This window comes from Anthonomus grandis, chromosome 1 (genome assembly GCF_022605725.1).
Source record: "Anthonomus grandis grandis chromosome 1, icAntGran1.3, whole genome shotgun sequence".
NCBI lineage: Eukaryota > Metazoa > Arthropoda > Insecta > Coleoptera > Curculionidae > Anthonomus > Anthonomus grandis.
This window is the reverse complement of record NC_065546.1, coordinates 51,507,295-51,519,481: the sequence shown is the minus strand read 5'-3', so window position 1 is coordinate 51,519,481 and position 12,187 is coordinate 51,507,295. Positions and strand designations below refer to the sequence as shown.

The 12,187-nt window shown below is 29.8% G+C and overlaps 1 protein-coding gene across 1 annotated transcript; it reads right to left on the bottom strand.

The window, feature by feature from the left end:
• Window positions 1-3,463: 3,463 nt before the first annotated feature.
• On the bottom strand, window positions 3,464-10,000 carry LOC126737539 (uncharacterized). The gene is made up of 4 exons (XM_050442471.1): window positions 9,861-10,000; window positions 6,884-7,651; window positions 4,689-4,882; window positions 3,464-3,997 (listed from the first exon to the last, which is right to left on the bottom strand). The coding sequence occupies exons 1-4, from the start codon at window positions 9,955-9,957 to the stop codon at window positions 3,512-3,514; spliced, it is 1,545 nt and encodes a 514-aa protein (XP_050298428.1). The 5' UTR covers window positions 9,958-10,000; the 3' UTR covers window positions 3,464-3,511.
• Between the last annotated feature and the right edge of the window lie 2,187 nt (window positions 10,001-12,187).

Below are 12,187 nucleotides of genomic sequence, written 5' to 3'. Positions count from 1 at the left end.
AAAAGAAAATCAGATTGATATGTCACACCACATCTTCACAGTAGCACTGCAGTTTATTTGTCCTCCCATCACCATCGGCACTTTGGGTCGTCCATAATACCTATGTGTTTTCGCGGATCCCAGTCGACCAAGGAATCCCGCTTCCTTAATAGTAGCATTACCTGAGTGGCACCCAGACGAACTGAAATGCAGCTTTCGTTCACCAGTTTCTCTAGGATCTTAATAAACTCCAGTACAAACTTGGAGCTTAGCATTTCCTTCATAATAGCCTTAATGGCAGCTCTGATGCCTCAACAGATTGAGACATTATTACGGTGTCTACAACTTCCGGTTCGCATTTTAACACAACGAATACTTCAACTTGAACACAGTAGCTTCCGAAGCGTGCTACTTGCTAATGGTTAAAGGTCAATTTACACGATGCCAGTATTTGGCGCCAGTTTATTGGCACGCCATCACCAGCGCTACTACCGTATAAATCACATAGTTATACCTTGGCTTTACAACATCATTTTTAAAGAAATAGGTATTAAAGGTATTATAATTAAATCCAATAAAATTAAAAGTTTTAAAATTACCTGTAAAAAAAATCGACCAAATCTGAAGCTGAAAAAAATGTATAGATACCGAGAGTAACATGCCTTAAGGAATTATTCCTCGGGGCAGTCTTTCTTCACTCAATGGATCGTCAGCCAATATCAACCGTGCAATATAGTTATATATTAGTTACTCTTTTGTTTAATCTATTTACTTAGAAGTTAAGGGTCTATTCAGGGATGTTATACCATCTATTTGGCAGTTACTCATATATTAGAATCAAATTTTTGCTTGACAAGCTTTATTAACTCGTTTTTACTTGTGATAAAGAAAGTATGGATACAAGAAACTAAACCGGTATTAACCATATTAATTAACCTCATAATAAAAAATGCACTAAAACTGCACGTTGCAATAAATTTCTTATTAAATCCTTCAACTTCCAAAATAAGGATGTGCTTCGAAGCACAATTTTACTATGTCCTGCGCTATTAAATCGATTTGAACAAATAAGGTCCATTTTCAAGAGAGAATTTATTACTTATTTGGCTTATAAGCCTTAGATATAGGGGATTAATTTGGCTACAAGTGACTAGGTAAATAAGGCAGGAATATTAATTCATTTTTAATAGAGCAACATAACACTATCTGTTTTGCTCTTCCAAGCAATCTAAATAATGCGTTGAAATAATCTTAGTAATGGTACGCTTTGGCCCTTCCTTAGCGTTTAATTTATTGACCTAAAATTCAGTCACTATATGTTAGTAGAAGTTCTTGTAACCCAAACCCAGAAGAATTCTGATAGCTCTACTAGAGATAATAGTAAACCAGACACATTCCTTCCAGAATTTCGCACATTCCAGAATTTTTGCACAATTCCTGGATTTAAATCGTTGAAGACATAGGATACAACCAAATTAAAATATGAAAATTTTTATTAGAGATAAGCAAGGCTTGATGCCTTGCTTATATAAACTTCTATATGTCTTGAGAATAAATTGATTAAATTGATAATTTAATAATTGATATTTTCTTTGATAAAATTTCAATTTGACCAATAGTCATCTAACCAGCTAAGAGTGTCAACAGATACCATAATTAAGATATGGTTGATTTTTTTGCCTAATAGAGATTATGGTCTTTCTTTCATAGGATGAGTCATGGATTAAACGTCAGTAGAAAATTATCGAGATAGTCCCAATTAATATTTCCCAACATAATATAAAAATTTATTAAGCCCTTATTTATTGTAGGATAGTAACGCATATGTTAAGCATTGAATAGAAACAGTATTCCCGAGTAATTGGATAATGAAGAATGAACCACACAAGTAGTGAGTAACAAAAATAGAAAAATAAACACTTTGACATTTAAGTGCGTGATTCCAGAAAGAAGGTGATTTTTTTATATGGGGTAGAAAGATTTATCTAAAGCCGTTTCCACACGTAACACCATTGTCATTAGTAAATATCTAAAGTAGTGCAAGGGTCTACAATTGACTAGTTTTTTTAAATAATAATAATTGTATTTATCGGCTATTGAATACCTACTGTTTTACTGAAACTGTTTCTACCTGCTAGTTTTTTCAAGATATTTAAGAAACTGATTTATTCACCAAAAACTTGGAGCTGGAGAAAATGTATAGGTACCGAGAGTAACATGCCTTAAGGAATAAAATTCCTTTATCATAAATGTGGCAATAAGATGAAAAACAAGGGTAAAAATTATAGCTGTAGAATAGATTTATAATAACTAAATATATCATTGATACCGAAGTAAGGGAAGTAATTATTACTGCTTGCGATCAAATTGTCATGGAACTCTTCTGTGGCAAGATTGCTTCTCAAAAGCACTTTTTAATAGGTAATAATCTCATATAACTACGAAACTAATATAAGCAGGCATTTCCATCATGATCTGCCCTATCTACACATATAGCAGTGATATAGGATTTAGATATTACTCCTTAGCCACGTCAATAGTGCACAGGTTTTTGTCCTTAAAAATAGAAGTTTTCGCAAATTTATATTATTTCAAAAAAAATACTAAATATAGTGAAAATTTACTACTGATATACATCGTTAATATTAATATCTCTCTAAAGAGAATCCCTCGACCGGTAAAATTGATCATCAGATGAGCTAACTGTAACCGCTTAGAATCATCTTCATAACAGTATGATAACCTATTGGAAGGTAATCTCTGTGATGTTTTCCCATTCTTTTATCGCTGAACTGTTACCTATAGTATAAACTGTATTTATTTATATGATTTAACAACAAAAGACTGACTAGCGAATAGGTCTAAAGGATTTATATCTGTTTCCTACAGCCCCAAAAAAAGGTTCATAATTAACATCAGTAATCTCTTCAGTAAAGCGTCTGCCCTTATAATATACGGTAGCAGGTTCGGAGTCAATACTTTTGAGTCCCTTAGAAAAAGAGGCTGTGAAAACAGACTTGTTCTCTTTTTACAGCGTTGCCTCTGGAGCAGAGGTATAAATGACGCCTACAATAGAATTTGTAGATACCTACTGCAATATCCTATTATGAATTTAAGTCCACTATGGTAGTGACAACTGTCAAGCTTTTTTACCTATAGTGAGTCTACTTGATTTGCCTGCGTTTTCTAGCTGATATAAATCATAGAAACCTTACCGTAAATGTCATTAATCCATACCAATTCCATCTAGATTTAAAACATGAAGATGCTCACTATTTCGTACTTCTTTTCTGATGATGCCAAAATAGAGCTTTAACTGCTTAATATAATTTAACAACAATATTTGAATGTAGTTTATTTTAACATATGAACGAAGTTTTCCGATCATAACATAACATATAATAATAATCATATGAAATACAGTTTGTACTCATATGATTTAGGAGCTTTTTTCTTTTAAAAAATATAAATTATTATTCTGATAAGAAATTCAGAGATTTATTCTTACAAGCTAAAAATATAATTTTTTTAACTAAAAACAAAAACAAAATATACAAAATGGATTATATGAATCAAAATCGTCTTCATCTGAATACGAGCACTGTGAGAACTTCTCTCCAGTTGGCGTGTCTTCTAAATTCAAATCAACATCCTGCTCTTTTTTGATATCTAACAAAGCGTCTGCAGTTTTTGGCGTAAAAAATGTCTTTGGTTGAACTGATTTTGGAACACTGTCTTGTGCTTTTGATTCAGTGCTATTAGGTTTTTTAAAAACAGATGAACAAAAACTCGTTATTTTAGTTATAGACGGAAATCTGGCTATTTTCTTGGATTTCCTAGGAACCTCAAAGCTACCTATAGCATTTATATCCAAAGATTTTTCTTTTTCAGTTTTGCTTAATATCACTTTTCTGAATTGGCTATCGTGCGAACCTGAACTTTCAGGTCGGGATTTTTTCTTAAGAGCTTCCATTGTTCTAATTTCTTCCCATAATGACATTTTATCAGTGGGTTTCACCTAAAGGTTAACCAAAAATGTTAATTAATGAGAAGTATATTGAGGCTATTAAGTTTTAGAGCTTAGTTAAGTTAAAATGGGTAAATGCATTAAATTAATTTAAAAAAAGCGCTGCATATTTGTTTTAATCGGTCAAATTTTTTACAATTATTAACTTTGATTATTAAACTTCAATCCTAAATACGACATATCACATTTATTAGCTTTTACTTTTCTATAAAATCACAGTATTAAAAATACCATCTGACATGTCAATCGTCAAACAATCATCATCAGCTTCGATTCTTTTGGGTAGTGAAAAATTATTTTGCAATCATTTGGATGCAATAATATTTCAGCTTCAATATATCACTTTTTTTAATATATTAAACAAACAATAAAAGATAATACCTTCTTAAACCTTACATCATAGCAATACTTATATTTCTTCTAGGAAACAACTAGGAAGTCACACGTTATTACTGGATGCTAGAAAATATTGACACGAATTGTCAAGTGATCTAATACTGTGATTTGAAAGCAAATCTAATAACACAGATCATCTGAGAAACATACCAACAAAATTTGTTTTATAGAAACTGTTTTAGTGTTTTTTATTCACTTTTTCGTTCCTAACATATGGCCACTTTAAGTTTTTCAAATGTCACCCTGCATATATAGATAAGTTTTATCGAGTAAATAAAATTATTACCTTGTTGCTTGCACTTCTTAACATCAGTCTCCTCTTCTGTTGTCTTTGCGTGGAACTATCGGTTGTCGAAGTGATGTCAGTATCTCGAGACCTATTTGTGGTTTTTGGAGATACTGATACGGATTGCTCCAAGGTGTCAAAAAATAGGAGGCATACGTGGTCCTTTGGAGAATCTGGTTTATTAGCACCAGCACCTAAAGTATAACCAACATCTTAAGTTTTTTTGTTTATTACAGATTTAATAAAGTTCATTTAGGTCATTTGACGTCTAAAAAATTAAATACTAATATTTCATATAGAATACATAATTAATAAATTATTTTTAGTAATTTATTAATTATGTATTCTTTTAACTTGTGTAGGTTTAGTATATGAATGTTACTACTTATGTCCTTAGTCTTAAGTATTATCCGAAAACATTACTTTAATTGTCTGCTAGCTGAATTATAAAATCTTCACAATATTTTCTAATCTATTTGAGTTGACATAGTTCAGTGCTAACAAAATACTTTTAAACATTTTAGATTAATTCTAATTCATACATTATATGTAATAATGAATTATTGTATATTATGTATATAATTGTAAGTAATTATTTTTCAGGAAAAATAAATAATAAATGTATTAAAGAAAAATATTGTTTTATTTCCATTTTGAAATTGGTGATATGTTGTACACTATTGTTTATTTTATCCTGATCTATATCTGATGCCAACACTTAATCAAAAAGTAACCTTTTTTATTGCATGTTTGCTTTGGATATTGCGATTAAATAATAAAATTATGAGGTTTCTTATTACATAAAATTTAAATTTTCCCGCCTTAATTTGGCCATCCTTTTTTACCATTTTGATTGGTCCAATTAGATACGTCAACTGTCAAGCTAGTTACAACAGTTTCGTTCCCAAGCGAGAGGACGCTAGCTGATTTGTCAGAAGAATTTCGATCAGTTTATATGCAACCACCACTTCTCTATATATTTGTGTTCTGTGATTCGAACTTCATTACGTTTTTTTGGTTCGTTGTATTATTTGTTTTTTATTGTTATTTTTGAGTTTTTACCAAATTTTTTTTACTAGTTGTTATTTTGTACCATTCTTTTTAGAATGTCGAGTTTGGGTTCGATACTGGGTTCCACATCTTTTAAATGTGACTATTGCGGCTTTTTAATTAATAGTCAGTGCCAAACTGATTTGGAACATCAAAGTTTCCAAGTGTATATGGAGGAGAACGAGGGTTTTAGCAAAGCAGACACTAAATATTAAACATAATTGTATTATATATAACATATAAAGGCACCTGTTCAGACGCAAACAAGGATGATTTAGGATACGACCAAAATAAAAGTTTAAACAGTTTTTTAATAAATACCATGTTATGACCTCATGACAAGTGCCTTAAAAGGTGATGGTTGACAATACAATGTAATTTTAATTTCAAGATCAGAAAATAATACAAGCAAAAATTACAAATGTATGAATCAGCATAATCTCCATATTCCTAGCTGTCACTCTTTTTTATTCATCATATTCCACAGAATTCCGCTTGCATTTTACCTAATACATGTATAACATTTTTGAATATATTTTCTTGCTCTGTTTAATATATCTTTTTGCTCGGTATAATGTGGATATTTAAGCACCTGTGTATTAGGTTTAAAATTATGGAAAAATTATAATTGTTTTTTAATAATTTAATAATTTATTTGTCAACATTCATTGGTTTGTATGTATTATTTAAATATTGGAATTATTTTACAAGAATTTACAATATGGTAATTTGTAATATAGTAAAGTGTGTGTCTTATAGATGGCACACAGTTTAAGTAATCTTTCATAAAATTATCATTTTGTTGTTTTTTTAATTTTTGGGCTCTGATAATTCTTTATTAAAACCGAAATATGTGAACCTTAACTTTTTCAATAAAAGTTTTGATTACTTTTAAGTATAAGCTAAATATATAATAAAGATTTCGTTGGGAATCATGTACGATTTCTTTAATCTTTACGTGTATGTTATCTTGTTATGTAAAAATTATACAGAATGCTCATAGGATGGTATATTAAGTGCAAAATTTTACTGTACCACAAATTACACAAATATTATTAAAAATTAGTCAAAGCAGAGGTTTACTCCCATTTTTTAAATTTAATAAATAATTGTGTTAAATTTAGAAATTAAACCAACATTATTACCATTTGGGTCTATTCCAGATTCACTCCCTTTTGTCGACAAACACTCCTTTTCAGAACATTCTATTTGAACTCTCGGGAAAATATGGTTGGGCCTTTCAGTCGGAGCCTTTGTAATAACTTCGGCTTTAGCTGCGGCCGTGCTTTCTTTTTCTAACTGTTGCTGACCGCCTGGACTCTTGTTAGATTTAGAGATTACGTCATCGAGACTGACCCTAATATGATACGGTAAAGAAACGACCCCGTCAGATGTCGAGAATTTCGGTGTGTTCTCTCGTATACAGGTTCGCTTTTTAGGCGGATTGTAATTAAGATCAAGTAACTCTACTGATGAGGACATTTCTTTAAAGCTGGCTGAGTAATCCAGAATTGTTTTAAATTCTGTATCGGAGCCTTTACTTGAACAACTTAATGGCTTGTATGAGGATGGCTTGATTTCTGGAACTATTGATTTTGTTTCTGCAACAGATTCGTAGTTTTTTTCATCTAAATGAGTTTCCTCATCGAAAATCTCAGTAATTTGGCATTGGCCTCTTTCGGAACCCACGACTGAAATAGGAGGATATGCAAAACAAGAGTCGTAATAGCTTCTGTTGGCTATATCGATAGTAGCAAGTTTGTCTCTAATTTGATTAATTCGCTGCAAATATTCCATTTTTAGTTCAGCACATTCTTGATCATCGCTATCTGTGGAAGAGTTCGTGGCATGGAATATGATGTTCGCAGGTTGCACCACTGAGTAATCTCCACAGGGTCCGGTAATATTTAGTTCTAAAAAATTGAGAAATAAAAAAATCATAATAAGTTATATGAAATTCTTCTTGGGGAGATATCTGATTGCAGATATTCCACAAGAACCAAAGCTTTGTTAAAATATATATTTTTTTTGAGTAAAAGTTATTTCATCACTTGGACATCATAAAATATTGGAGGTAGTCAGGCAAATACAATACATATCAGTATTGTATTGTGATTTAGGAATATCTGGAGGTATACCGAATGTCTTATCTAAAAAAGAAGGTAATTTAATGAATACCTGTGTCAATTTCCTACTGAAGATGGACAGCTAGTTATTCGAGTTAATTGAGTAAATGATTGACAGGAAGACCGTTTACTTCGTTATGAAAAAAGTTGCACTTTCATTTCTTTAAGTGTCCTTTCTGCTTGCTACTCAATGCTTTTCATATCATCAGAACTTAATGAGCAAAATAATGTCGAGTCTCTTCTGTCGAATTAGTCAGAGCAAAATTAATTTGACATAAATTGGCGCGGAATTTAAACAGTGAAAATAAATTGTGATGATAAATGTCAAAATAAATAGTAATTAATAAATTGAAATATTTCGTATTGATATTTTCTTAGGAAACCAGAAAGTTATTTTAGTTTTGGAAATACTTTGAAATAATTTGGAAATTTAAATCTAGAGTATGCCTGTGTTCTTCATGTTTTCAGATGGATGCTAGAGTCAAAATAAAATTTTGATTATTTAACAATATCTCAAAAGAGACTCAATGGGAGGCATGGTAGGTAACTGATTCTAATAACATAACATATGAGGCTATTCCTCAAGAAAGAATAAGAAACCTTATTCATTCGATCGATGCCGCAAAGACTGCAAGCTATTATTGCTGCGAGAGGAGGAAATACACGCTATTAAAATTGTTTTTTTTAAATAACTTTATGATATACCTAGTGTTTGTTTCTCTTAATAAAAATACGCTTCAAATCAGCGTTTTAATAAAAAATTTGCAGCTCGGAGCAGAAATGAGATAATGGAATGAATCAAAAATCGAAATGTTTAGAATACATCAAAGATTACAAGCAACAGTATGTAAATAGAATTATCCACCTTAATTTTCCTACAGGATCTTATGAAATTACGAGAAAAAACAACAGTTTGTTTTACTCCTGAATTATATAGCCTAATCGACAAATGCTACTTTACAAAATGATTTTAAAAAATCACAACAAATGTATCTAAAAACTGGTGGCAAAATCGTGAGAATCTGATAAAAAATAAAAAATTTATAAAACATCAAACTTGGCCAATATTTCAGGGTGGCGGAATTTTGTGCCGGCGAGTATAGTTTATTTCACTTTAATTATCTAAAGTAGCTCACATAAGCAAAATTATAGAAGTACTGGTTTAAAAATAGGGTTTTGATTTTTTGTCAATATTTTCCTAATTTTCTAATACTCTATAGGTTGGCTTTTTATATTAGAAGGGAATAGCTAAGTAGGTAATAAAAATTTATTTGACAAGGTCAACAGAAATAATCACTTAATATATTTTTAACGACTAGTAATCAGTTAAAAGAACAAATTGAACAAATTGAATCAAATATTTGTGGTTCCACTTCGGACTATTTTTTATACGTATACATAATTTCAAAAATTAAATTAAGGGGTTTAGGTGGTCATCAACTTATAAAATAGGTATTTTCTTATCAACATTCCCAAATATTCTGTAATTCTCAAACTACCTAATAAGAAGTAAATGATTATATTTATAAGAAGTAAATATATTGTGTGACATAGAGAATAATAAAAAGAATAACTAATAAAAGAATATAAGGCATCATCAACAGAAATATAAAAATAATTGTGATCAGCTATAGCACCTCGAGTTTTCAATCCACACTAAGAAAGCATGCAGACAGAAAGAGCTAGCGCTATTCAAATAAATTGGTTGATCGCTCCTGTTAGCTTGACCTCTTTTTTTTTCTTTAATTAATTAATTAGTTAATTTCCTTGTTCTAAAAAAATCCATAACATAAAAGCCTAAATTATCTTTGTCCGCTTCTATCACTTTTGGACTATTTTGAAAAATTTCAAAATTACAAAAATTTTAGGTAAATGCTCTAAATATGGTAAAAAGTAGCGACAAATTTATGAAAACTTGTAGTTTATTTTTACCCTATACTAAACAAATTGATGAAAATATATTTAAAAATAAAATTAACAATTGTATTCAACTTACCAGGTGTTTTATTCCTAGGGCTATTTTCATAAGACGATAGTACAGAATCTCCATCCCCTGCACTATTTGCCCGAGCATTATCTGATATTCTAGACATCTACTTTATAAACTACTTATAATTTTTTAATTTGACATTGTCATATTTATTTGTGACATTTTAAATTATTAATTTGATGATGTCAGTCGGTTCAGTAATTAAAAAAGTGTGATTTGATGTTATGGTGCTGAGTTTATTATGTAATATATAGACCGAATTCAAAAATAAAAGACGATATAATTTTAAATCATAAACATTCAAATTATGTAAATAATATCTAGCAATTATTAATACAAAATATTAAAGATTCAAAAATATTACTATATTTTATAATCACAAAAGTACTTAAAAATTACAACCTAAATAAATAAAAAAAATTATTTTTTTAAAATTAATTAACCTAAATTAATTCTTAATTATTTTATTCTGTTACGATTTGACAGAAATAGAATATTCTTTAGAATGTTTTGCAAATTTATATTTGCATCTTCAGTACTAAATGAAAAAGTGTAAAAAGCTTAAACAAGTTTGGAAATGAATATATTAAAAAAGTAAGATTTAAAACAGCAGGCACATTCTTAAAATGATTTTTTTAATTATTTATATCAGGTGCAAAGGTTGGTCTATTTCCAACTAAATCCAACAATCCAATAATCCTTACCCTATTCCCCAACATTGATACACTTGCAATTTGATTGTCCTATTCGCTTGTGGCTCATATAACAAAAATCCCATTAAAAAAAAAACTTAATATAAATAATATGAATAAGTGATAAAAGTTACTATAAACTAGCGAAGTAAAATATCAAACAGAATAGATGCTCTGACCGGAAAGCTTCATCTATTAAAATAATATCTAAGGGATGAAACCTAATAATGATAGCAACGCTGTAGTGCTAAATGGATTAAATACATCAAGTCAATTATAAACGTCAATGTTACTAAATTTAACAAGACAATTTGGTAAACAACTTTCATTTTCTATTAAGACTAATTTTTGTAGATGTTGAAAATAACGACGTAATTTCCAATTCAACATAACATTCTTACTAGATTATGACAAACATTATAAACCATAATAACACTACTAAGATATTATCTAAAGCAAACTTTTTATCATGTTATTAAAATGTTTTATCATCGTGGTACACATAATGCATTAAAAATTTAAAAGCCAAATATCTTTAAAACAAATAACTCTAATAAGTGTGTACTTTTTTATTGCGAAAATATGAAAAAATTAAATTTTTCGGACAGTTGCATACAAGATAGCAAATTAAAAGCAAAAAAAAAGTATAAGTTATTCACCAAAATACTGGTGTAAAATGCGCCCTCTATAGAAGTTTGGCCATAAAAGGGAACAATGCCTTATTTCTCATACTAAAAAAATTTGCTTTAGCGAGTTATATGAAGAAATCTAAAATGCTTTTAATGCAATAAGGAAAAATAGAAAATAAAATTGTAATATCTTATAATTATGTATAATTGTCTTGACACGCTGTATCTCGCAAAATAATAACTTTTGGACTAATGCATGTTCGGGTCTATTCATATATTTTAGTCTATAGTATCTTTAGTTTCTAGTTTTCTAGACTTAAAATATATCCAACCTCCAAGAGTTCTATTCTACGAAAATTCTTGTGTTACTTCCGAAATACTAATTTCAGAGTTCACTAGTCTAATCTTTCTAAAAACCCGTCTCATTTTTTTAAGGTCTCTGTAATACCAGTTACTATTCTAGATAAATCTCCTATGTCTCTAAATTTTTCACAAGGTAATTTAATTTTCTTTTTTAGTTTTTTAGATTACTCTAGTTACTTTCTACTAAGTTCTATTTCCTATAGTCCATTTCTTAATCCGTAGGAGCACACGAAAGGGTCGATAGCCATAAAACGGTCGTAAACCATTGGCGTCCCACTTTTCAAGTACATTAAGACCTGAATGTTTTCAGTTGTTCGGTTTATTTAATAGTGCAAGAAATAGGCCAATTTTAGCCATAAATTCTTTGAATTACCTAAGTACCTAATAAACAAGTTCTTTTTAACCCTTATAAGTAGATATTGTCTAGATAGGTAAATATGGAGGTATTATAGGTACCTAAATTGTGCAATCTTAAATGCAAACAGGTAGTTTATGATATATAATGTAGATATATCCTAAAAACTTCATTTATTTTTCAGTATTGTTGCGGATTTGTTGTAAGAATGTCAAAGTTTAGCACCGTAGTGTGTAAAGGTGTTTTAGAGTTTAAAGCAAGGACTATAGTACTAAACGTACATGATGCATTTGT